This window comes from Anguilla rostrata, chromosome 4 (assembly GCF_018555375.3).
Source record: "Anguilla rostrata isolate EN2019 chromosome 4, ASM1855537v3, whole genome shotgun sequence".
Classification (NCBI taxonomy): Eukaryota; Metazoa; Chordata; class Actinopteri; order Anguilliformes; family Anguillidae; genus Anguilla; species Anguilla rostrata.
The window spans coordinates 22189640-22215074 of record NC_057936.1 but is presented as its reverse complement, the minus strand read 5'-3'; the positions used below and the strand labels follow the sequence as shown (position 1 = coordinate 22215074).

General features: G+C 45.7%; 1 protein-coding gene across 2 annotated transcripts in view; it reads left to right on the top strand.

The window, feature by feature from the left end:
• The window catches only part of efna2a (ephrin-A2a), a 110134-nt gene extending 88718 nt beyond the window's left edge, over positions 1–21416 (top strand). The window contains exons 2-4 of one of the 2 annotated variants that reach the window (XM_064331403.1): positions 12030–12322; positions 17008–17073; positions 21006–21416. In XM_064331403.1, the coding sequence (XP_064187473.1) occupies positions 12030–12322; positions 17008–17073; positions 21006–21130 (484 nt within the window). In that variant the 3' untranslated portion in view covers positions 21131–21416. The remainder of the gene's footprint in view (positions 1–12029; positions 12323–17007; positions 17074–21005) is intronic. The other variant, XM_064331402.1, reaches the window with a different exon arrangement.
• The last annotated feature ends 4019 nt before the right edge of the window (positions 21417–25435 follow it).

Here is a 25435-nt window from a genome sequence, read left to right as displayed (position 1 = left end):
AGCAGGAAGTTTCAGAGAAAATGTGTTTTCATCCCTTTTATAGCTTTAATAAATATATCTGCAAAAAAAAAAAAAAAAAATATATATATATATATATTACTGCAATAATGTGAAGGACAATGTACTACAAAATGTAATATATATAATAATATGGATAAAATTCTCATTTTATGTAGAATGTAGCTTTTCGAAATATCGTGTGTTTGTCGCTTTGTGCGGCTACATCAAAGAAGTTCACCGGGAGTTCACATGAGGTCAGTGGTAATCAGAAACTGTAAAAATGCGTGGTTGGGTTTCACGCAGTGTACGGTGTTGAGCAATCAGCTTCTAAAGGATTGTGCATGAGAGCTAACCAAAGAAAATTCTCCATTAGTTCTCGAAGCACGGAGTGCTCCACTCTTGCGAAATAGCCACTGGTGTGGAGAACTGCAACTGGTATAAAATTAGCATTTCATCAGACGGAGCATGTTGAGCCGTCTGCCAGCCATTCTGCTCTTTACTCCATAAGGTAAAGCGTGACTCAAGATTGATGAGGATGGACAGTCCTCAAATTGCATAAGGCTAGAGTGGGCTGGTGGGAGGAGGCTTCTGAAGGATGCTTACTGCTACAGTTCCTAATAAACACAGCACAGTTTCCAGCGAGAGACAGAGGGATATCAGTGAGCATTTCCACTGTTGGTTGTATGACAGCAGTTGACTTGCCAATTCCTCCTCGTTTCTCCTTTTTTTTTTTACCTTTTTCTATTCTTTTCTGTCAGCGCTGCACGTCCATCCACATGAGAGTTCCTCTTTGATCTCTGGCACGCCTTCTTTTCTCTGGCCCCTACAACCTTGAGCTGTGGACATAGACGGGGCCGAAGGAAGGCCTGTGATTGGCCGAAGCCGATAGGCTGACATTCAGGGCGGGGCCACCCAGCCACCGCTGTTTCCTGCTTTCAGCTTTCCAGCCCCGCCCAGCTAAAAGGACCAGCGCTTCTAATTGATGGCCTAGCCTCTCCATAGCCATAGCCAGCGAGAAGAGCGGTAATTAGGCTTTGCGGGAGACGCTTCCTGATTAAAAATGCATCGCCGCTGCTCGGGCGCTTCCTCTCCGTGCCTGAGCCGGGGGACCATCGTACATCACGAACCTCAATAACGCTGACGGGAGAGGGGCTCGCGCCCGGCGGAGAAACCGCAACCCGCCGGGAAGAAATCAACATAATGCGTGATGCGTTTCTCCGAGCGCTCTGTCATCCCGTCACTGTAGGGGAGAGTCCCAGACAGAGACCTGACAACGGCCAATGGGGGGGGGGGGGGGGGGGGGGGGGCAGGGGGACAGGCAGGAGGGGGGGTGGGGGGGCCTGGGAAATGGGCAGAGAGAGGAGCTTGGGTTACCTCTACGCCGTACCTGTCAGCCCAGGGGGCCGAGCCGCTCCGCCACTGTCTGCTGCCCCCGTGGGCGGTTGAGACACACCGCCCCGACAGCCACAATAGGCTCCGGTTTCCAGGCCCCCACCGGCTGATGCGGGGAGCAGATAACTTTGTCCCTCCGCTTGTATCTTTTATCTCACATCTGGGAGCTATGCCTGGGAGCTGTGCAGTGACAACACTGTGCCCATTGTCCTTGCCCTTGTCAAGACACGGATCTAGTTTCGGGCGGAGCGGGCGGTCCTCAAACACTACAACTACCCCCCCACCGTCCCTCACCACCCTGCCACACACACACACACACACACACACCGCCCCAACTCACAGCCCCAACTCACAGCCCCTTGCTGGCTGTGAAGCGTTTGCCTGTAACTACCGTCACCTGACATGGTGGTGGGCGGGATTTATCCCAGGTTCGCAGGCAGCTCGCCCAGCTCCTGCCATCTCTCCGCTCCGAGGAGGAGAGGAGCATGACTGCCGATGACAGGGCGTGTTCCCCGCTAGCTCCCAAACTGGCACCGCGGCGGTTCGCAAGCCTGGAATGAGGAAATACGCGCGCGCGCCTTCCATCTTGCCTCGTGCCTCCGTGCAATAGGCCCACGCGGTTCTCGCAGCAGGGCGCCCTGCCCGTCTGTAGGATGTCAGGCCGCCTTTGTGGCCGTACAGCTGTAAGCATTCGTGTTCTGCTGCGAGATTTCAGCTCTGCAGAGTCGCGTTGAATTCTTTACCCTCCTGTTCCGCCACACACTGCAGTGCATTCACCACAGCGCATCCTAACACCCCGGAGCCCCAAACAGTCACACGCTTAACATCCTGCGTTTATTTGTAGTGCCCCCGCAAATACTGATGGCCATTTATCAAAATGCAATTGTGAGGGTTGGGGGGGTGGGGGGGGTGGTAGAGAATCCTTGCCCTGTATATGATCCATATGGCAAATTGACTAATGACACAGAAGCATCCCCACTTAGGTGAAATATATAATTTAATCAATATGTTCAACTGTGTGCTCAGATTGCACCATAAATCATGGTAAAGCAAGCAAGGCAATGCAGGGTACCTGTTTGCTGACGATCACAAGATCTGGGAGAAAGTGTGTTCTGTTCATTACTTACCTAGCAAAAATCACTGCTTTCTGAAATACAGTACTACAGTATAGTGCACAGGGGTAATGTCAGTATTTTTGTACAATGGAGGTTTAGCTAACCACCACTTGTCTTCTTTTTAGCACTTTGAGGTTTAGATTCAGATGTAAATATTGACAATGGCTGCTTCTCTGTCTGTTTTACAGTATGTGTTGTTTAGGACTGACCATTGATGTGATTGCTTTCAATAAGAAATGAGTGATAAACATTTTTAAAAAAGGTATTCGGAAGTGCATACTTTAAAAAACACTCCTTTTTACAGTTCCTGTACACTGGTCCTTGCATGAAGTGCATGAAGCATTTTTGTTTGACTATATCCAACTCTTTTGGGAACATTCTGTGCAAGTGTGCATCCCTTCAGAAGAGCTGTTTCTGTTCACTGGCTAAAGGCTTTTGAGTTTAAATCCATCTCATGTCCCCTGAGCGAGTTCATATGTATTTGTGGAAACCAGCCTGAACAAAGGCAACATCAGTGAAGCCGTGTTGCTTAGCATTGGTCAGAACTAAAACCATGGGACATCAACATGTAGATGCACAGCATGGCTTACAGAGTAAGACTATAGCTGCAGCCAAGAAATGTGTTTCCATCAGTTTGCTGTACATGTAAAACAATAGTGCAGCGTTACGGGGTTATTTTTCTATGAATAATTCCACCGTGTGCAAAATTGAAAGATTTCAGAAAGCCTGCGTATACAAGGCCTTCTTAAGAAGATGGACACCGTAGCTGAAGGCAGTGGACGTGCGGTGCTTTTATGAAAGTCCGGAAGTTTAGGAAGCTGTCTGGATAATGCAATAACACTGAGATGAGAGTGTGTGCCCAGGAGGGCTCATCGAGTTGACCAGAGACAGAACGCAGGAGCAGTGGGCAGGGAGCATCATCGCAGGCCTGGCCACTGAGCTGCGCTGCTCTGCTAACGCTATTACTCAGCACTTTGCTAATGGTGTTAAAAAAGACAAAAAGGGCAAGCCAAAGTGAGCGGGGGGGAGGGGGAGAGGGGGCGGGGGAGGAGAATTCACTTAGCTCTTGAGTGCATGGCATCATTATCATTTTAATTTTTTTCCTTTTATGCTTTTTTCTCATAGCGGAGCGAAGTGCCCACAGAAACCTGAGACGAAAGAACAGGATAGGTTAGCGGAGTTCACGTAGCCCCTTGAGAGGCTTCATGTGATGTTTGTTTCCTATCCTCTAGCTTTTTTTTTTTTTACTGCTAATGACCAGCTCTGTGAAACCCCACAACTCAGTGCTGTGAGTAATGCACAACTTAACTTGCCTACGCCTGGTTTAGGCTCTATGTAGGGGTCTTCCTTCGTTTTGAAAGTGGGCTGTATCTCCAGAGAAAGGTGTGCACGTGGCAGGGAGAGGAGGGGACACGGGGCCTGATGTTTAACTATGCTGTGCGCAGAGAGACGACATCAGTATCCTGCTAATGTTAGTAGCCCCCTAGAGGAAAATCTGGAGTCAAGGTGTACGATGTTTTCCTCCTCTCCTCTGTAATCTGCCTAATCTGCTAAACTGCCGTGAAATGTTCGACTTTGCAAAACATGAAAATAAGCAGATGCACATGTCCAGGTTTTGTGGAAGTTTTACAGGGTTTTTTATGTATTGTTTCTGTTGCAGTGGAACTGTGCCATGTCATGCATGTTAATATTTTCAGAATTCTGTGCATGTTTTGGCAAATTAAAAGGCCAGAAAATAACTCTCCTCAGTCAAGGAGATGGAGATTAATCAAGATCAAGGACACACTTTTGGGGTCAGTCAAATACTTGTCCGTTCAATGCACACATGCATTTTGTAATCTGCCAATAGTCTGAATACATTTTTTTCCCTGCATGTCCTACTTACACAGTTTATTCATTTTGAGCCACTTTACTGTATCAACAGTCTTGTATATCATGTGTACGAAATCTCCAGACAACAATATCAGCGGATAGAAGAAATAAGTGTGTGTTTTTTCAGGCCTATTCAAGTTTTCACATTGAAAAAAGGCAAGTTTGCCTGCATTCTCTCGCTTGCGTGGATTGGCATAAACCTTATCAGCAGTATCATAAACACTGCAGAGCCTAATCTTTCCTCTACATTTGTGCCAGATTTCACCCCGCTATCCAGCCCAGTGGTCTTGACGTCACGTTCTATCAGTACTTTGCGTGCTAGGTTTTCCACATCAGCACTGAGTGGACGCTATTTTACTTGATTATACAGAAATGAACCTGGATAATTTACCGTGCGTATCATTAGAAAATATCTAAAATGAGGAATTCTGGCTGCACATCACATGGGCTTTCATGCGTCATCCTGTTTATAGTAATAAACAATGATTTGCAGAAGCGATGCATTGCACATGTAGTTACATAAAAACAGGGTGATGCTTGGTGTATGGGTGAATGTCAGTATGCATTAACTATAACATTAACATTGAAGTGACTATGGAAACATACTGTCTGATTAGTTATGTTCAGAAATAAAATCAAAAGAGATGGCCGTCTGACGTTTGATGTTTATTGATGTTTGAGGTCATCCCGCGGTCTGCATTGATGGAACTGTACTTAACTGTACGGAACCATGGTTACATGGAATGCTCTGCCTGGGTACATTCAGAAAATCATAAAAATCGATTCAATATCTTACTAAAGCAACATGTCCTGGCTTAACAGGGCTCCTCGTGGTAGCAAATCTTGGAGATTTTATTATATGGAAGTGTGTACTGTATTTATGTATTTCTGTATGTATTTATATGTATGTGTAAATGTGTGTCATCATATAGTGTATTTTATTACTTAATATGGGCATTTCAGGGATATATACTATGGTTATATGATAGAGATGGAAAACAAAACCAATTGTTGGTAACAGATGTAATAGTGGTTTAGCCATAATAGGTTGGAAGTGAATATTTCATTTTTATTTTTTCTCTGTGGAAGGCATTTTGCTCATCTTATGGAGTGGAGCAATGAACTGTGTGCTGTTTTGTTGGTTCTTGTTGTCTTTGATGTTAAGTCTAATAATGTCCTCGGTGCTTAATGTTGTGTTTTGTTTGGACCCCCGGAAGAATAGCTGTTGCTTCTGCTGGAGCTAATGGGGATCCTAATAAATTAAATTCAATTAAATTAAATCTGTAGCTGTTTGTATGGCGAATGTAGCAAACAGCCAATGCTAACTCGTAACTGTAACTTTTATGTTGTGCATAAAAACTAGAAACCTCAGAGAACTGATCTGCGGAAAGATTTAACTGCTGTACGGCTTTCCTGAGCTTTGTCTGTGGCAAAACAAAGGCAGTAGACAGTCTGGCAATACCAAATAACTCTTGTAGTAATTTATCACTGCTTTGCCAATAACCATTGGCTTTCATTTGTACACCACTAGCGAGGAACATTTCTGTGAATGTGTCCTCTTACTTTCTCTTTCAATTATTCACAGATGTGGAGGGTATTGATAAAACTCGCTGCGTAAAAAGAACAGACTCATAGCCTTGAAAGGCATGGATTACGATTGTCATTTAAATGCTGCTTAGTGCTAAATCACCTCCGTTTGGCAGAGGCGTAGGGGTGTGTGAGAGAGCTGAAATGAATGTGTGTGTTTCTCCCGTGAATGCTCAAGCATTTCCAATTAGTCTTCAGCCGTCCGTCCTTTTACAGTCCACGCCCAGCTTCCAAAACGCAGGAACGCCCACAGATGTGCTCCAGTTTTTTGTGTCATTGTTGCTGTTATTTTTGCTGTTGTTGTTGTTTTGTCATAGTGTTGAATTTTGGGGAGAAAATGAATGCTTTTATATCAGAAGTAATATAATTAATCACCACTTTATTTGAAAGCCCTGGAAAAAAAATGCTTCCCTGGGTCCTCAACAGGCACTGTCACATTTTTTGAGCAAGCCCTCAAATCTCAAACCAGCTAATTTAAAAACAAAGGCCCATTAAATCTTCATTTAGAACCCTGCCATGAAGGGTTTTTATGTGGAAATTTATTGTGCGTGCTGCAAAATAGTGGAAGCCCAAAAGAGAGGTTGACACACTTCTTTCAGCTGTTGAATGTAAATCAGACTAATTCATGCCAACAGTTTTGTGGCTCAGAAAATGAATTGGTTTCATCTATCTCCTGTGCCGATCGCAGCACCTGTTCACATCCTGAAAACGCGCTAAGCTGCAGGTTTTGTCTAACCGCATGCGCCGGCATCCGGGTGCAGGAAGAGCGGAACATAACAACGCGTTTATGAGCACTCTCTGTGCGGCACCTGCATTTCTGCCCTTCCACAGTTCCGAGGTCTGAGGTTAATGTCACGGTGATTCCGGGTCCAAATTGCAATGTAAATGGACATGAATCCAAGTGAAAAAATAGCCCGAATGTCAATAGCATCTTACCTCGACTTCCCTAAAAATGCTCACGGAAGGGCAGCCTCACTTTAACTGGGACTTAGTGCTAAAATGGAATAGCTTTGACACAGAGTGAATAATAATGTCTGCTTTCCCGGTTGTCAACCAATAGCAGAGAGATCCAGTTGTTTCATCTCTCTGAGCAAGGGCATTCCTTCCCCGAAGGCTGTTTCTAACATCTCTGCTGTTTGTTTGTTTTTTGTTTTTCAGTTGATTTTTTCGTGTTGGCCGAACATCAACTGGAGGTTAAATTTGTGTAAACGCCCTGATAGGAAAATTGCTCACGCCGAGTTGAAATAACACAGGGAATTGCGGGGATGCAGGGTGGTGGGGGAACCGGGTTTCTGAGCGTCTGTTTGACACAAAGAACAATAAACACGGTCCGCACGGGGAGAGGTGGCCACCAGATGAGGCTGCAGAACTAACACGTGGGAAATGGCTTCCAGACAAACCGACGCACAATGGGCTGTTCTCACACATCGCTCTCCTGTAAGGTTCTCTTCACCTTCTTCCCCTGTACCTATTCAGCTATGAGCATAGAGAGAGAGCTGGGCAACCTGAGATAGCCCAGCGTTCTGCAAGAAGTCGGCGTGCAGTCCACAGAGCTGTCTGGGGATCCGCTTGAAGAGTAATGCTCAAATCCCAGTTAGCCGGCAAACTATGGGGATTTTAAAATGAAGGTTCACGTTTTTTTGAGGATCTGCCTTGTTCTTGTGAAATGTTCCGATATGCTGCACAGTGTTCTGCAGACATGCAGACGGGGGTGTTTGACAGGGTTTTGTCAGGTTATTAACTTGAGTTGTTTGTATCAAGTGAACTTGCCCAGGTCACGGTTAATTGCAGAATAAATCCCCCTGTTTATTTTGGCCGTGGGTCAGTGTTAACAAAAAAAAGAAAAGGAAAAGGGTTCTAAAAGTTCTAAGATGCTGGTAACCTCTGACATAAACCTCTGCGGAAAGCCCCTGGATGTAAACAAAGGGGCCTGTATTTAGGTTTGTGCTGGGGTTCCTCTACAAATGACACTGAGGAGCGCAGCACTTTGTAGCCACATCAGGATCCAGCGGGGCACATGTTGTCTGGGGTGGAAGTGAGCCCCCCCAACCACCCCCACCCCCCCAACCCACCCCCCACCTTGGCGGAGAGCTGAGCACTCACGGGGCAGGACAGGATGAGAGTAATGTTCTCTCCTGTCCCGCTGGACTCTCCTCAGTGATTTATTCCACCTCTGTGGTGGTTTATCTTGTAAAGTGTGTTGCTCAGACAAACAAGCAGCTGGAGTCCTGTGTCTGAGGGCAGAGCAGGTGGTGTGGGGATGCGCGAGCTTCCTGTGGGTGGGGTGGGGTGGGGTGGGGTGGGGTGGGGTGGGGGGTCTCTGGCTGACCGGACTGACACACTGGGATTCGTGGGAAAGAAAGAGGAAGCGTGCGTTCTGTCACGGGCCTCCCCTCTCCCCTGCTATCTCGCCGTCCAGGTGCCCGACAGATTTGAACGCTGGCACTCGGTGTGCGCAATGTTTATAAAGAGGTTCGCGCGTTCCGAGTCATGGCGGATCGTTAGGCTGGAGGATTTGCTGCATAATTCCTAATGGCAGACAGGCGGGCCTTTTTTTTTCCTCAGAAGGAGAGTGCTTCGATGGCGTTATAATTCACCGATTCCATCCCATCAGATTTGCTTGTTTGGTTTTGACATCTTGCTTTGCAGATGCTTCGTACGAAAGCTTCAAACGCAGAGAGCGTTGCAGACAAACATTTACTCCACGGAGAAGTAAAGCGGTGCGCTGAACCGCGCTTCAGGTCCTACCCGTACTGACGAGACAGTACATCAGCCGTCGTCAAAACACTGTGAAGCCCGAGGAAGTTTAAAAGTTCACCCTTAAATCATCCGTCTGTAAACAGTCACAATGCAAACAGTTTGATTAATTAAGCTTCTGTAGTAAACCAGGCGGCTCGGCAACGTTTATTTGTCCTGACATCCCAAACTTCCAAGGGCCAGGAAGAGCCAAGAACAGGTCTAATCACTCGGTGGGCATAATTTATCAATCAACAGCATGCCTTGGTGGTCTCCAGAAATGAGCAATTAAGGGATGGTTGGGCCCAGGGATGGAGGGCTATGGCAGTGAACCGTGCTGGTGCCTGTACTGGAGAGGGAGAGTGGGAGGGGGAGACGGGGAGGAGGAGGGGGGGGGGGGCCCAACTGTCATGCTGAAGCATCAGGGTGGAACTGCCTCATCTCAGACCAGCAGTTAAAGTGTGAGGGATGATATTTCATTTACAGCGTGTGATGTCTGGGGAAATGGGAGGAAGGGATCAGCGTGGAGGAAGGGCCTCCCGTGATTGGGTGGGAGCGAGGAACGGGGAAGGAGCGGGGCGGGTGATGGCTTGATTGATTACGGAACCTAAGATATTTGCATGCATAAGCTATTCTGAATGCGCTCGGCCCTGGCTTGTTTATCAATATCTTGTTCTGTCACTGTCCTTTCCCTCGTCTGACCGCACACCACATGAACCCCCCCACATAACCCCACCATCCGTTCCCCCCCCCCCCCCCCGCCCCCCCCATTTCCAATGCACAGCAATGTCTCACAAGGTCATTTTTAACAACATGTTACAGATTGCAGTCCAAAGACTCGTACAGTATGTTGCTGTGTCAAACGACTTGGCAGTTTCCTGAGGCTATGATCGCATACATATAAAGCAGCGAGCGGAGCCGAGCTGGGGAAGCCGGCGCTATTGATTTACTGAATCATAATGTGCACTTCAAAAGTAAAGATGAGGCTTGCCTATGCAGAACATGCATGATAATGATGTGTTTTCCCCGTTGAAGGGTTCCCCACGTGCTCCCTTGTCGGGGTAGTCAGTTTAAAATATGGATTTAATCCGGTGGTATTGTCAAGAACACATCAACTCTGTTGTGTGTATATGTGTGACAGCGTATGTGTATATAAGCACAAGCATACACACAACAACAGGAATATAGAGTGTGTGTGTATGTATTTTTGTACAGTTTGTATACATGTGTGTGTGTGTACAGTATGCGTGTGTGTGCCTGTGTGTGTGTGTGTGTGTGTGTAATATGTGTGTATACATATAAACCATAAACCCAAATACAGGCAAATGTTTATTTATTTTTGGCTTAAGGGATATTCCAACCGCAACCCTATGCAAATTTGTGGCAAAAAAGCAAAGAAGAAGACAATGGAATAAGCGCTCCCCTCCCTTGTGCCCCCTCCCTGGATCAGCCCTCAGTTACTGACACTAAAATGAGCTTTTCCAGCCTGCCACCAAAATAATAGAGAATGTTCCCCAACCAAATCGGATGAAGGGCTATTTCTAAAAGCAGATAATCTTGGACAGCAGGGTTGGGACAGCATATTATATTTAGATTCTTTTTTTTGCGTGCGTGTGTAACGGAGTAGGGATGCAGAGCAGGAATGGGGTACGGATTGGTTGATGGAATCAGCGTTTTTGGGGGGGAGGGCGCGGTGGGCGGAGTCAGAAGGAGAAAAGGCCCGGGCGGAGAGGGGGATTGATCTCTGCGCCGCGGCGATAAGGGGAAGGCGTCTGGAGAGGATCCTCCCGCGGCAGCTGGAGCTCGGAGCTCAGCGGCCCTCCGACCGTAATCCCACACCCAGATTATCTGTCATCTGATGCCGCGCCCGCCTCGAACCCCAGGCCCTGACCCGCGCCCCTGCGTCCAGCCCCCCCCCCCCGCTCCCGCCCTTTCACAGCACATCAAAGGCAGACGCCGTCTCCGCGCCGACCCCGTACGGGCTCCGTATAATAGATCATGCTTGTGCTCATCCCAAGACTTTCAAAGAATCGTGCTGCGTGTGTGTGTGTGTGTGTGTATTTTTATATGTGTGTGTGTGTGAGCGTATGTGTGTGCGCATGTATTTGAGTATTGTGCGTGTTTTTGTGTGTGTGTGTGTGTGCCATTATTGGTTTGTCTAACATATTAATACGTGTTATACATTAATGAAATGGCACGTTCTTGGCAATAAATTTTTTTTTTTTCTGTGACTGTAACTGAGTGCGTTTGTATTTTTAGCATTAATACACATACACTTCTCTAACATTTCATGCGGTATCATGAAGCACTCCTGTTATGTCCCGTTCGTTCAAACCTAGCTCTTTATTTCGTTGTACCAGTTATTTGCTGGTTTGTATTCTTCAGATTTTTGATTTTTGATTTTTTTTGTGTGTACTACATATTTTAGTACACATTTTTTCACAGTTATAGTCCAGCCACATTAATTCAGGAGCGGGTGCTGGTAACAAACCATTTTAGATTCCTGGGCTTTAGCCATCACATTTGATTCAGGTATTGTGTGCAAGGTGGAAGGGATAAAAATGGTACCAGTGGGAGGAACATGACTTGTCACTTTCCAGGTCCAAGGGAGAAATAGTGTAAAAATATAATGCATGTAGCGTTCTGAGAAGAAGAATGCGATTTAGGACGAGCTTGAATATATGAGTGGAATCATCTCTCCTCCATGCGCTGGGACAGTGTTCAGCTGGCCCATGCTATGAGGTAATAGCCATTGCAGCAGCCCCTGTAAACTACATGCACTCATGGGGATTCTGCAGTGGGCAGATCTATGCCACCATGCAGGTGCTCAATTTGTGTCTAAATTGCCCCAACCGGCAAACTCATTTCACCGGAGCTGGGTGAGAGCCAGACCCTGTGAAACCACTTAATAAAGCTGCTCTCACTCTGTGAACTCCTGTCAATCTCCCCCTGTCCTGCCCCACATTCTGCTTCCTCCCGCTCGCAGATCCACGGCCCATCACCGCTCTTGGTTTCGCTCTCTGTCTGTTAGGATTGTGTGCCCTGAATATTTCCATCGCGGTCCACGCGGGGAGCGGTGCGCTGGACGGTATGACATTGATGTGCGGTTCTATAGCGGTCTTTGAGGGGGCGAGCGCTGGCTTTGAACCGGCGTTTTCTGTAAGCTCATTCGCGGGGGTCCTGAGAGGCCTCGTCGAAGCCCGCGGATCGATCGTCCCCTCGGCAGTAAAAAAAACACACGCTGGGCCTTTCATTCTGGCCGTCGCCGTGCTTGTCCGTCCCTGTGCCCCCGCAGGACCCCTCTAACCGCCTCCTCTCCCCTTGCAGATTCCTGCGTGGCGAGTACACGGTCGAGGTGAGCATCAATGACTACCTGGACATCTACTGCCCGCACTACGAGGACCCCCTTCCCCAGGAGCGCATGGAGCGCTACATCCTCTTCATGGTCAACTACGACGGCTACACCACCTGCGACCACCGCATGAAGGGCTTCAAGCGCTGGGAGTGCAACCGGCCCCAGAGCCCGAACGGACCCCTCAAGTTCTCCGAGAAGTTCCAGCTGTTCACCCCCTTCTCCCTCGGGTTCGAGTTCCGCCCGGGCCACGAGTACTACTATATCTGTGAGTGCCCGATGACAAGCAAAACTGACACGGTTCACAGTGCGATCACACACACGCACGAGCGCACGGGCGCACATGCGTACACACACACACACACACACACTCATACACACACACACGCACAAGCGCATAGGAGCACACGTGCACACACACACACACACACACACACACAAATCCACTTAAATTATACGCACACCTGGTTGTCCGCACACTCCTGTCCTGTACTCAGCCTACCATACACAAAATAAAGTGCTTTTTAGTCACTTACTTTAGCACTTACTCCCCCTTGGTTGAAGGCATGTGGCTTGGAGCATAACAGAATATGAAGTGCTGCTCAGTTTGTCACCAAACTGATGTAAAACAGCGGAAATTTACAAATGCTGTCCAGTTTTATGGTCTTAGGCCTTCTGTTTGTTTTGGAGGGAAAAATCTAAACCCTTTGTGTGAATTGGGGGAGAATTAGCCCCACTATCAGCACTGGTGGATTAATGAGCTTTACACTGAAGCCCCATTTGCATTTGGGACGCTCCCCACTTTTCGGGCTGAAACCCTGGAAGCACCTCATACCAAAACAGACAGCATTCTGCAATAAGCTCCATAATACTTACGAATTCAGCCTCAGCGCACATTTACACGGACTACAGAACACATCATAATGAAAAGACAAGCACTAATGCAGGTGCGCTGTGAATCAGAAATGTGTAACCATGTTTGATAATTTGCCATTATCTGTCTGATTGGTTTGGTTTCTTTTTTCCTTCTTTGTGTGAAACATGCAATCCTTTCTCTGTTTTCATGTGTAGCCTGCACCCTAGAGTCTTCAGACTCGCTCTGAATCCTGTACGCAGCAGGACACAAGCTGTGCGTGAGTGCACTAGACTGGGAAAAAACTGCCACATGGTTGGAGCAACACCACCCATCACCCGCATGTAGACCTTCTGTTGTAGGGCAGCCTGGTCGGAGGTGTGTTCTCTGAGGAGAGCAGACACTGAGAGCTGAACTTGGGAGGAGGGCACAGTTTCTTTGGCATTCTACCGAAGGCCGCTTCAATATGTCAAGTGTTAGAAATCTGAGCTGTCTGGAACCAATCACAGATCTCAGGGACAGATGAGGAGGGCAGGCCTGAAATGCTCATCTCTGGCACCTTGGCAGCTTGTGTGTGTGTGTGTGTGTGTGTGTGCATGTGTGAGTGTGTATGTGCGTGTGTGCATGTGTGTGTGTGTGTGCGCATTTGTATGTGCGTGTGTATGTGTGACTGACCTGCCCTCTCCTTGGTCTTCAGAATGGTACATCCCATCTCTTCCTCTTGATGAAAATGTCAATTTGTCAAATGGCAAGCATGTCATTAGCTGGGTGCTTAGCGTCACCCGGTGAGATCGGTGCAAAACCAGTTACCGGCGCCCTCATGCGGAACGCACCAAATTATGCTGATTGGCCAAATCATATTTGGCAGGGGGGACCTGATGGAGGAAAGTGAAAGTGGGGCCTCCTGGCTTTAGCATTTATCTTTACCGTCTTTTTTATTTTAACAACTAAAATCCATTAACCTCGAGGAGTTCCACGCTGCACAGGGAGCTTTTTCTCCCCTTTTTTTTTCCGAGACACTCCTGATGGTTTTTTTTTTCTTTCGTCCCCCTGGATGCTCCACGCCCGTTGTCTCAAGGTCGCAGCGCACAATACTTCCGATTTCGGCTTGTTGAATTTCCTCGCCCTCCTCCTCCGTGTCTGGGCGCGCGTGATGGGAGTGAATTTGCCTGGGCGCATCTGTCCCTGTTTTGCTAATGGCCCAGTGAAAGGTGTCCTTTGGCCTGATAAAAAGGGCCCCCGCTGAGCCCAAGCAGGAGAGGGCTCGGGGCAGCGTGCCGGATGCATTAATGAGGCAATTTCAGCTCTTTTTGTTTTTCCTCCCCTCTCTTCCCCTTTTCCCTCTGTTTTCAGAAAACTTTAGAGGAACTGAGAGTGGAGGGGGAGAGAGAAAAAAAAAAGTTCAGAGAAAAATGAATAAGGCTTTTCATCTTAAATTAATACGGCTCATTAACTGGGTCGTTGTGATCGTGTGTCTCTTGCTCCCCCGTTCTGTGTGTTTCTAGGATATTGCCACTCAGCTGACATTGCAGTAAAACAGACGTCGTGATTTCACGCTGAGTGACTGAGCCTCTAGCAGCACAAATAAAAGTGACAGATACAGGATATTTCTGAAAAGAACTGACTCTACCGGCACTAGAAGTCAAATTCTCACTTTGCAAAGTAAAAGCTGTACCAAGGTATTCTTGCGCAGAAAGTGTATTTTTCTGCTTGTTCATTCATAGTGACTCACTGCCATCTGTTGTTGGGAAGGCCTAACAATTGCAGTTGTCAAGTAACAAACAATTATTCTCTCCCAAAATATTTCAGAAAAGCACCGTATCTTCCATCACTCACTCTGCCACCTTCAAACAACTTTTGAGAAAAATGCTCGGCATGCCAGTACATCACTTTCTTGACAACAAGTGTCATTTGAATGGTTTTTTTTATATATACACTGTATAAAATGTAAACAAACTACTCGTATCGTCAGACAGACAGATCCTGATGTCTTGTCTGTAAGTGGGAAGCCTTGAGTGGAGACAAGGACAGAGAAGGAGAGCTGCAGTGTAGGACAGTAATGTGACGAGCCTCCCGTGCGGAGAACAGGAGGAACCTTTGCTCCTGCAGCGCCGTGGGCTCTGGGACGTAGCGGGGCCCTGAGGGACTGGCCCCCTGTCAACATGTCTCCATTCCCAGACAGGGAGTCCCTGTTATCACTCCAGCGTGCATGGATGCTAATGGTTTATATTGTTTTGTTTTTTTCTCTACACACACGCAGTGCACATTTCAGTGGCGATTGTTGTCGGGGGTGGGGGTTTGACGGAAAGGTATTTAGGCTGGGAAAAAGAAGAGGCCAGCGAAATGGTCCCCCCTCTTAACCAGCGGGGCGTCCCACCACTTATTATACATGCTGGGACGTTGTCACTCCCGAAAGGAGGAGAAGAGGAAGATGGAGAAGAGGAAACAAAAAGAAAAGAGGGTTCAAAGTTAGCATTCAGTGTCGGTGATTCTTCCTGGTCCTGAGCTGTTTTTAATGCACTCCGCCCCGAAGCTCCCAGTCAGGCCCTGTATTGTGGGCCCTTTTGTCCCAGACAGCAGCCAGGGCTGGGAAGCAGTTTGCCCCGCTATTCACAACTCTTTTTTTCTCTCCTCCCTTAGAAGATTGTTTGGCTACTACCAATATTGTAGCTGTCACGGCCCCTGGGGTGCTGGGGCAGGGGGATGACTGGAGAGGGATGGATGTGTGGGGCTATAGGAGGAGAGGGGGGCCTGGCTGGGTTATCTGCTGACAAAAGAGCTTGTCCATCACCCCGGTTCTGATGCCACCCCCTCCTCCCAGCCCTGATTGATTGGCGGTGATGGCATTATGACAGCCTCTTCTGCGCAGCTGCCGCCAGTGAAGCTTGGGCCCGCCCCCACGCGGGATCTTTGGCTCAATGGGGAGTCACACTCTGGGGGGGGAGGGGTGGGGTGGCGGTGAGGGGTTGAGGGGGTGATGGGAAGAGTGGGGGTTCAAGGGTTTGAACATAAGAAGGCTACAGACTAACACACATGGTGTGTTTGTGCGTGTGTGTGTGTTTTAATTTTAACCAGTATTGTTAGACTGTGTGTGTTAGTCCTCTTTTTTGTTTTAGCTTGTGCCTTCTGTGTTATCTTTAACACACATTTACACACACACACACGACCTTCGCTCCCGAATTATTTCCCACCCAAACGGGAGCACTTGTTAAAAAAGCCCATTATTGAAAAGACTATCATTAGCAAACAGGCTTTAATGTGCCTGTTTTGTATATGCAGTGGAAAAATGCCTTGTTACTCTATGGATGGAAAAAAAATAAAACAATGCACCACAGTGAAATTATGATTAAGCTTCCATTAGGGTGTAAAAGCAATCTTTGAGTCACAAGTGCTCTTAGTTTTTTTTCAAGGTTAAGAATAAAGCACTATTAATTGAGACATTTTCCATCCTCTACTTTCCTTCCCTGTAATTTTATTACCATTTCAGAGGTGGATTAAATGATCTTTTTTCCATGGTGCCATATGGTGTGTGAGCGTGCTTGGTGACTTGGACCACGGCGCGGTGGAGTTTTGTTCTTTGCACCCCGGTCACAGTACAGCCTGGGAATTGATTGGTGACATGAACGTTTCGGTGGAGCACCTGGTCAGCGGCGGGTTCCAGCTCTGGTGGCAGTGTCACATGGCCCGAGGCGATCAGGGTGACCGGCAGGATGGCTGTGCGGAGGCGGGAGGAGTGGGGGGGATGGGGGGGGCATTTATCATGCCAGGATGGGTGTGGTTCTTCTTTCAGCGAAGGCTTTGTCTGTTATCTAGACATTGTGGCTTTGATGTCATGCAGACTGATTGCCTTCTCATAGGGGGGAAAGGAGAAAGGACTGCGTGGGTTTTGATGAGTCACATCTCTCCCTCTTGCCAAAACAGAAGGTTCCCAATACAGACCATGACACCTGCAGATAAAAAAACATGTCTGCTTTCCTGTAGTGACTCTCAGTACTGTCAGCCATGCCAACCATTACTAATTACACATTCCCTTTTGGAATGAGGGCACCTCAGAACGCTGAAACTGATGCACGATTCTTCGTCTTCCTCTCTGTTTGCAGCTTCTCCTCACCCCAACCTTGTCGGGAAGCCCTGCTTGAAGTTGAAAGTGTACGTCAAGCCCACGAGTAAGTCCCGCCCCTTTTGCCCGACGGACGGCAGTCCTGACCACTTACAGCCTGTGTTGATCTCAATTGCATCGATTTCAGGAATTCAGTTCTAATCACGGGTGTCCTTGTTCAACATTGTCTCGCGTGACCCTTGAGACTTGACTGAGGTACGGTACGGACGCCACGCCTGCGTGGCGTGCTCCTGCTGCTGGTCTGAAGCTAGTGCTCTACTGAAGCCCGAGTCAATGTTGATTTATGAAGTGAATCCCCATTCCGTCATTGTCTCTGCTCTGCCTGTCAGGAAGAGACAAACCTCTATTCGGCAGTGAGGCAGCATAACTCATTACTGGGCCGCGAGCTTCCCAGATGGACAGTACAAATAGAAACAGATAATACCGGCCTCAGGGCACTTTCTGGAGGAAATTATTCATCTGTAAGGGGCCAGATAAAATCAAGACTTTGACCTACCAACTAATCATAAAGTCTAAACCAAGATGCCGATCTCCCATAGGAGTAAAACAAAAGCGTCAGAAAGCCACTGGCAGCAGGGCTGTCGTTTGTGAATTAAATGGAGGTTGGAATTAAACTCCCAAAAAATGTTCACTTGGTGCTGCTGCTGTAACATTGAACAGGAACCACATTAAGATGTACTCTGTGCACACCTATACATTTTTATGTGAATTAACACTGGAAAAATTATATTCTGTTTCTATGCTTTCAGCTGAATGTCGGGATATGGTGTTGATTTAATGTAGTCATTGATTCTATTCAGTAACAATCGTTACCTTCATTTGTAGAGCACCTTTAGTCTAACATTTGCAGCTCAGAATAAGATGTTGAAAACATGTAATCATGCTGTAATATACTGTGTATATTTACGTATTCAGTCATTCGTTAATTCATTCATTCATTCATTCATTCATTTAGGCTTCCAGTTTCTTGAATGTGCTTCAGCAGTTCATGGTCAGTTTATTTGTTACTGTTATGAACGAGTTAGCCGAAGTGAGCCTGTCTGAACTGGTAATCAACTTGCAGATGTAGCTTCTATTCAGCTCAGACAAGCTACTCATTTGTTTCAAGCTATTTGTACAAACCCGGTAGAGAAAAGGAAGGTATTAAACTGCCTTCACAGTTCAGATGACTATGTCAATATTTTTAAGTGTCATTTGCAGAATAATGTCCTGAAGCCTTATTCCAGAGCTATTTATTTCCAGTATAGGCTGACTGATTGTGTCATCCCATTATCTCTGTATAATTATGAATAAATATGACTAGCACTGAAAACATCAATTCCCCAGAACAGTTAAGGCAATTGCATGTAAATTGAAATTTATTTATTCCTCCCAAGTACAGATGCATATTTCTTAGATTCTCAGTGATCTGCTACTGAAGCACCAATGAAAAATTGACTGGATATGGTTCTTCATATTGCCCCCTAATGCATTTTGCTCTGTGCAGTAATTTCATCATTAAGGTCTTATTGTTTAAACTCTTGCGATGTAATTTAGATTGATATGATAATATGCTTCTTGTGATGTCTCAGACTGCTTCATCCCAGCTTTAATGAAGGGTTTTGGGATTGATAATTGGTGCTGTGAAAAGATATTAATTGATGGATTGATTAAAAATGGAAATTTTTCTTTAGGACTCTGGGGCTTTATTTAACGCGTAAACCTTGAAGAATTGTCAACTAAAATCATACAAGTTTTATCTGCCAAGAGTGATTTTTAAATAAATGTGACGCGATCTTGATGGGCTTTATAATTAAATATCACAGATCTCAAAAATCATACTTCTGTTAATCACATTATTTTTATGTAATTTAGACGCAAACTTTAAGAACCATAAAATACTTTTCACGGTAGCTCCAGTGGGACTTGTACAGCCAATTCTATCAGCCCTTAACGGGTCAAGGCAACTGGATTCAGATTGTGGTTATATTCCCCAGAGCTGATAATTTAATATCTTCTTAATATTTATTTCAAGTTTTAAACCCAATTATAACCATTAAATTGTAATTAACATTATTTGATTATTGTGACCTCTTCGGCAGACAAGGACAGGGTGGGTGTGTATCCTGCACTCATTTACATTCATATCTGTAAGACACATCATATGTAAACCATTCCTCATCGCTAGCTAGGTTGCAGCTGGTTAGAGCAGCAACTTTACACTACCACAAAAAACGAAAGAAAGCAGCATAAACTTGGCTTTACCATCAGATAGTTGTGTAACAACGTTGTAACACTGAGCTACTGTACACTAACATTAGACTTCATAGCAGTTTCAAACTCCGGACTTTGCATTTGAATAAAGAAAGTCATTGATTCTGCATTGTAAGCTTGAAAGCTATTTAATTGTCGCTAGCTAATGGTAGGACTACTTTCCAGTCCACCACGTTCTGCGACAAGTTCCAGGCGAAAATGGGCACTGTATTGGTTATTGAAATGTTGCAGTGCCCGTGGTCTCCAGAAATACGACCCGTTTCTTGTACGTCTCTTCATTTTTGTGAAAATAAAATCCAGAGAAAGAAAATCTCCACATCCAAAGAAGGGGAAATGCTTAGGCATTTTCAATTTAGCTTGCATTACCCCCACAAAAGTGGCAAGAGCGTCATTTACATATTACATTTAGAAAAGATTTCAAGAAAAGGTTTTTGTTACGTAACTAACACCTGGTTAATCTCACCCTCTGAAAACCTGCCATTAAGCCAAGGAAGAAAGCAAGCCAATTTTGGTGCAGGTTTTTGTACATACATTATACATACATTTTATACGTTTTAAACAACACATCAGCAACAAAGAGATTTCAGTTTCCTGAACCTTTATGGCCCATTTGTTAATACACCTTGGACTTTAAGTTCTGTGCTGAAAAATGGGGCCAGTCATCGCAGATTCCCAAAACAAGTTCTTGTCCAAATAAATAATCGGAAATCCTTTCTTGCCCTTTGAATTGTTGAGGGAAGGGAGACATTTATTGTATTCCATGATTTATTTAGGATTTTATTAGAGTATGTACAGCCAACAGATTAAATTCAATTTTCTCTCTCATCAGGGTCTAACCTGAGTGGGATTTTGATTGTGAAATATGTGTATATTTACCTCTGGCATATGGTAAAGAATGTGGGCCTGTCTGTTAGGAGCTTTATTATACATAACAACTCGATCTGCTCCCTTGCCAGCTCTGTCCGAGCCATTACCATAATTCTCCCTGGCTAAGTCTGGTATGTGACTGTTTATTTTCATGCGCACACTGAGGCCTAAAATCATAATCTTGTTTGGGAGACAGGGGTTAACCCTTGCTCTCCCAGACCCCCCCTCCTAATGTCTTTTGGAAATGGAAACAGTCTTGTCTGAAACTGGCGTCTTAAAAAAAAAAGGTCTGGTTAAACCATTTGGGAAAAAAATAGTCCAAAATCAAAGAGTAATTTTGGGGGTAGGTTAATGGGGGCTGGGGAACTGGAGCGATGCTATGTACAGTGTAACTGAACTGAGGATTACAGTGTTTGGACATGGCATTTGTACGTGTCTCAGGGTACCTGGCTTCACCAGACAGGTCCCTCTCTCTCTCTGAGCACTGTCATCTGAGGGTGGACGCTTTCCCTCTGATCTCATCTTCACAGTAAACATCGCAGCAGAGCTGTGAACAGCTCAGCACTGCTTCGCTAAAGCAACGGTGGGCTGGCTGGGACAGTGTCTAAAGCTTCAAGATTTTATGTTTTTCTTTTCCTCTGTTCCATCATGTAATTGATTTCATTTCGCCAGATCCTACTGCTGCAAATCATATTTTGTGGTGCTTCTATAATTCAAATATACTTACACTACCAAATTCATATTCGCAAATTGAATGGTAATACAGGTGCTGTAATGCTGCAGTAATTCACATGGTGTTGTCTGACTGTAACTCGCATTCTGTAACACTTGTGTTCTGTCTGTGTCCCTGTGTCTCAGATGACTCTGTGTACGAGTCCCCAGAGCCCTTCCTGACAGATGACAGCACAGGCGGCTGCTGTGTGGCTGCCCCCTGCCTCTCGCTCATGCTGGCCATGCTGCTGATGCTGCTGGCTTCTTCATAGCATCATTGCCCTGTCACACCCTCTGCAGGCCTCCTCCACAGTGGGCCTTCCCACCCCCCCCCTCTGCAGCCTCCTCCACAGTGGGCCTTCCCCACCCCCCCTCTGCAGCCTCCTCCACGGTGGGCCTTCCCCACCCTCCCTCTGCGGCCTCCTCCACGGTGGGCCTTCCCCAACCTCCCTCTGCAGCCTCCTCCACGGTGGGCCTTCCCCACCCCCCTCTGCAGCCTCCTCCACGGTGGGCCTTCCCCACCCCTCCTCTGCAGCCTACTCCACAGTGGACCTTCTGCACCCCACTCCCCCCCACCCCATCTCATACCCTAACCCCCCCCCGGAAGACCCCTCCAGTTACCCTTACGTCTCAGCCACCATCAGGACAGTGTAAGACCACACTGTTCACATTCACTGGAACCCTGCCACAAATACTGCTGACGCTGACGCTCCCGGCGACCTTCGACCTCCACACGCAACTCAACCCCTGCAAGTGATTATGGACAGCGGCCGTCAGGGATGGAGCGAGAGTCCTGCACAAGATGCTCTCAGCATGTTTTCTCTCCTCTTTTTGATGGATAGCTGTGCAGTGCAGCTAGAGCAAAATGATTGATTTCCGAGTCCCCCACCACTCCATGTAACCTGTTTTTATTCCTCTGCTTCATCTCCACTGGCAGTCCACTGAAGCCCCACTCCCATCGTGAACACCTTTCTTTTGCTTTAGTTTTTATAGTTTTTGTTGGTCAAGGCTCTGTTAGTCTTGGACTGTGTCCATCTGCATATAGAACCTTCACTTTTCCAGTGACTGTGCTCAGGGTGGGGTCTCTCTCTCTCTCTCTTTCTTTCTTTCTTCTTCTCCCTCCCTCCCCCTCTCATTCTCATTCTCTGTCTGCTCCATGCTGCCACAGTCCCAGAAAGTTTCAACATTAGCCATCCTTAAGAAAAGGCATTTTTCTGTAAATCTGCCAAAGACGCTTCTCTAGTTTTCCTTTTTTTTAACTGTGGGTGTGGGAGACATCAGGATTTGGACGGTAATCATATGCAGCCAGAGAGCTAAATGTGCAGACGCTGAATCAACGTATGAGGAGTCGCATGGCTGAAAGGACAATGATGTTGTTTTTTTATAATCTTTTTTCACAAAAAAAGAATGTTTAGTAAAAACAAATGAACAGTAAAAAAAAATTGCCTTTTTTCCTCTGGTGCTGAAACCGATATGAAATTTTCTGGTCATAAGCTACAGTACTGAGTGGAAGGGGGACATCCTGTGGTGATGAAGTATTTTTGTGAATTACAAACCTTGCTTTCGCTCACTCTACTTCCCGTACTCTCTCTTCTCCCTGCTGCTTTCTATCACTGTCCCTTTCATCCTCCCTTTCCCTTCATCCCTCCTTTTCCCCTCCATTTCTCCCTCGCTCTCTATGTGGAGTTTTGTCTGACGTGCTGTGCCACTTCGCGTCCCCTGCCTGAGAGCTGGTGAAGACAAGCTTTTTCAGTGGAAAAGTCCGGAGAGTCAAGGCCTCGCATTTGGCACTGGATGCTCATTCAGCTAACTCTCTGGGGCCTGTGCCCACAAGACTGTGTGCAGGACCTGGCTTTCTCACCAGGGAAGCAGCAAACAAGCAAGCAAACAAAAAAGCGCAGCAAAAAAAAAAAAAAAAAAAGAAAGAAAAAAATCATTCAGTTTTGAGTCTGTGTAGCACTTCTGCCTAACTAATGGACACCCATTTTACAACTTCATCAAATGACTGGGGGCAGGGACAAGGCGCTAATGCTGTGACTTTTTATTGGAACGCTCGTCTCTAATATGGAGATCATTAAAAAAAATATGATTTCTGTGAGAGCCAACCTAAATGACAACAAAAAAACAGAAAAACATTTTAAAAAGTTACCTGAATACAATTTTTATATTTTACTTTATTCCATGTTATTTTTTACTTTTTACTTTTCAAAAAAGCAGCAGAAATGATTCATATGTGATATGAAATTATAATGTAGACCCTTGAATGACTAGAGTGATGATGGTACCAGTCTCTGCAGTCAGACAAGCCTAGAAAAGTCAGCCGTTTGCTATTGTTGTTGTTGTTTTTCTGCTTGTATCACAATGCATTCTGGTACTTGTAGTCCTGTAATGATTTTTTTTTTCAAAGGTGAAAACCATATTATGGTGTGATTATCAGATCAATTCATCTTTTGTTTGACTTTCATGTGGGAACAACATGTTTTCAGTTCCTATAAAATGTTCTTGTTTGGGCAAAGGAAAGCTACAGGAAAAAAGGAAAAACACAAATAAAGCTTTTTGTCTATAGCAGAAAAAACTCTGGTTTGCACCATGAAGTGTCTGTACCTAGAAAATAAATAATAATTATATGATGTCAGAATGTCTATAATAGCTGCCAAGATCAAACATAAGCTATCAGTCATTATTTCAGGTATTTCTTAATTTCTAAATTAATTTGCAAGATCAATTTGTAAAAAAAAAAATGTGCAAGTGTTCTTTAAAAACAATGTCAAGTAGTCAAAGTAAAGTCAAGGCATCGGAACATATTTTGTAAGTAAATAAAACATTATTCCACAGTTCAACAAACTGGTTAGAAACTGAATTGGGAAGTAGGGGTAAATGGGATTATTTTCCCAAAAATAAACTGATTGTTGTTCAACTTTTATTTACTGTTTACCCGCTGATACTCTTGTCAATTCCCTGACATAGTCCTTTTGGCTGTAGCAACGCAGCATTATAAATATTCTGCTGGAATGACACCCTTTCACTTAAGAATATACTTTCTAACCTCTGCTGATTGCTCCTAGTGAGTCTTCAGAGGGGAGCTAATTTTAGGAATGTATCAATTCGTGTTTGATAAATTCACAAAAAGTAAAGCTGCCAGTAAGACTATTTCCTTTCATTTCAACTGCAAAACTACAAGATTACCATCCAATTCACTCCATGTCACTCTGGCATGGCCTCCAAAAGACAGGTTTGTATTGGTGTGAGATCGGCTCATCTCTGCAAATAAACTAGAAAGCAAAAAAATGAAAAAGAAAAGAAATATATATATATATCCAGATATATATCATCAAACTGTCTGGTAGAGGAGGAATCTGCTGTGGCTTGTGGAAGTGATTTAAAACGATCAATACTTTCCCATGGCAGCTACTGCAGGTTTTGCTGATAAGGAGGCAGGATGTGAGGATGATGACAAAAAAGTGGAAATAAAGTATAAAATAGTCATGGAGAAACTCCCCTGCATCGCTGCCTTTAAGAGCCGGCCCATGTGGTCTCGGCGGAAGGGAAGAGGGGCAGGCTGGGATGTTTGTTGTTTGAAAAGGTGCCAGAGTGGAGATCAGGAAATGTTGTTTGATAGCGCTGAATGTTGCAGGTACCCCATACGGAGACAGCGCCCAACTCCCGGGGAGGCTGATAAAGGAGAGATGGGGTAATTGAAGGGTTACCGGGGTATTTTCTTCTCACAATTTCTGCTATTTTCTTTTCCCCTCAATTCGCCGATGGAAGCGGGGGCCGGGTGTGTCTTGCCGCCGCTCGTGTTGCGGGGACAAACCGCACGCTTCTGCTGTGAACTGCTAATGGTGCTGCTGCTGACCAGCGGTGAGTGAGAGCGCTGTGTCCCCCTTCAGCAAGATGACCAAGGGGAAAGTGTATATAATCAAAAGCCTTTCACAATCTTCATCTCCTACAAAACATAACCCTCTCTGGCCACTCTGGGGAACATTTGTATCCATTTTTAAAAATTGAAAACAGGCCTTGGTATCTTACTGTTATACAATCAGTAGATTACTATTAAAGTTTCACTACCATATTAATCTCGGGATTGATTATAGCGTACAATTAAAATAAATATTGAAAATATTGTAAAATAGGGTACCATCGTCAAGACACAGCCTGCCTGTTTAATCAGGGTGGGGGTGGGGGGGGAACCTTTTCCCAAGGACATCAAAATTGAAAAACAAAAATCCCACCACCCAAGTGATGTGAGTATTTGTAATTCTCAAAAACAGTCAAAATGATCCAGAGTGTGAGTAGTTTAAAGTGAAGCTGTAGAATTATCATTGGTCGTTTCTGCAGTGGCAGTTGGCACTAGCTGTGTCTGAAAACACAAAATAGCAGCAATGGTCTTCATCTCCCACTGCGCTCTCTCATTTCTGAGTCCATCACTTAGAGCTACACTTTAAAAGTCAGCAAGTATGAAGTACTTCTGTCTGATACTCCTTTGTGCCCCACTGTCATTTACTGTATATACACACACACACACAGAATAAGTACATTATAGCCCCAATCAGAGCCACAATATCTCTCTCTCTCTC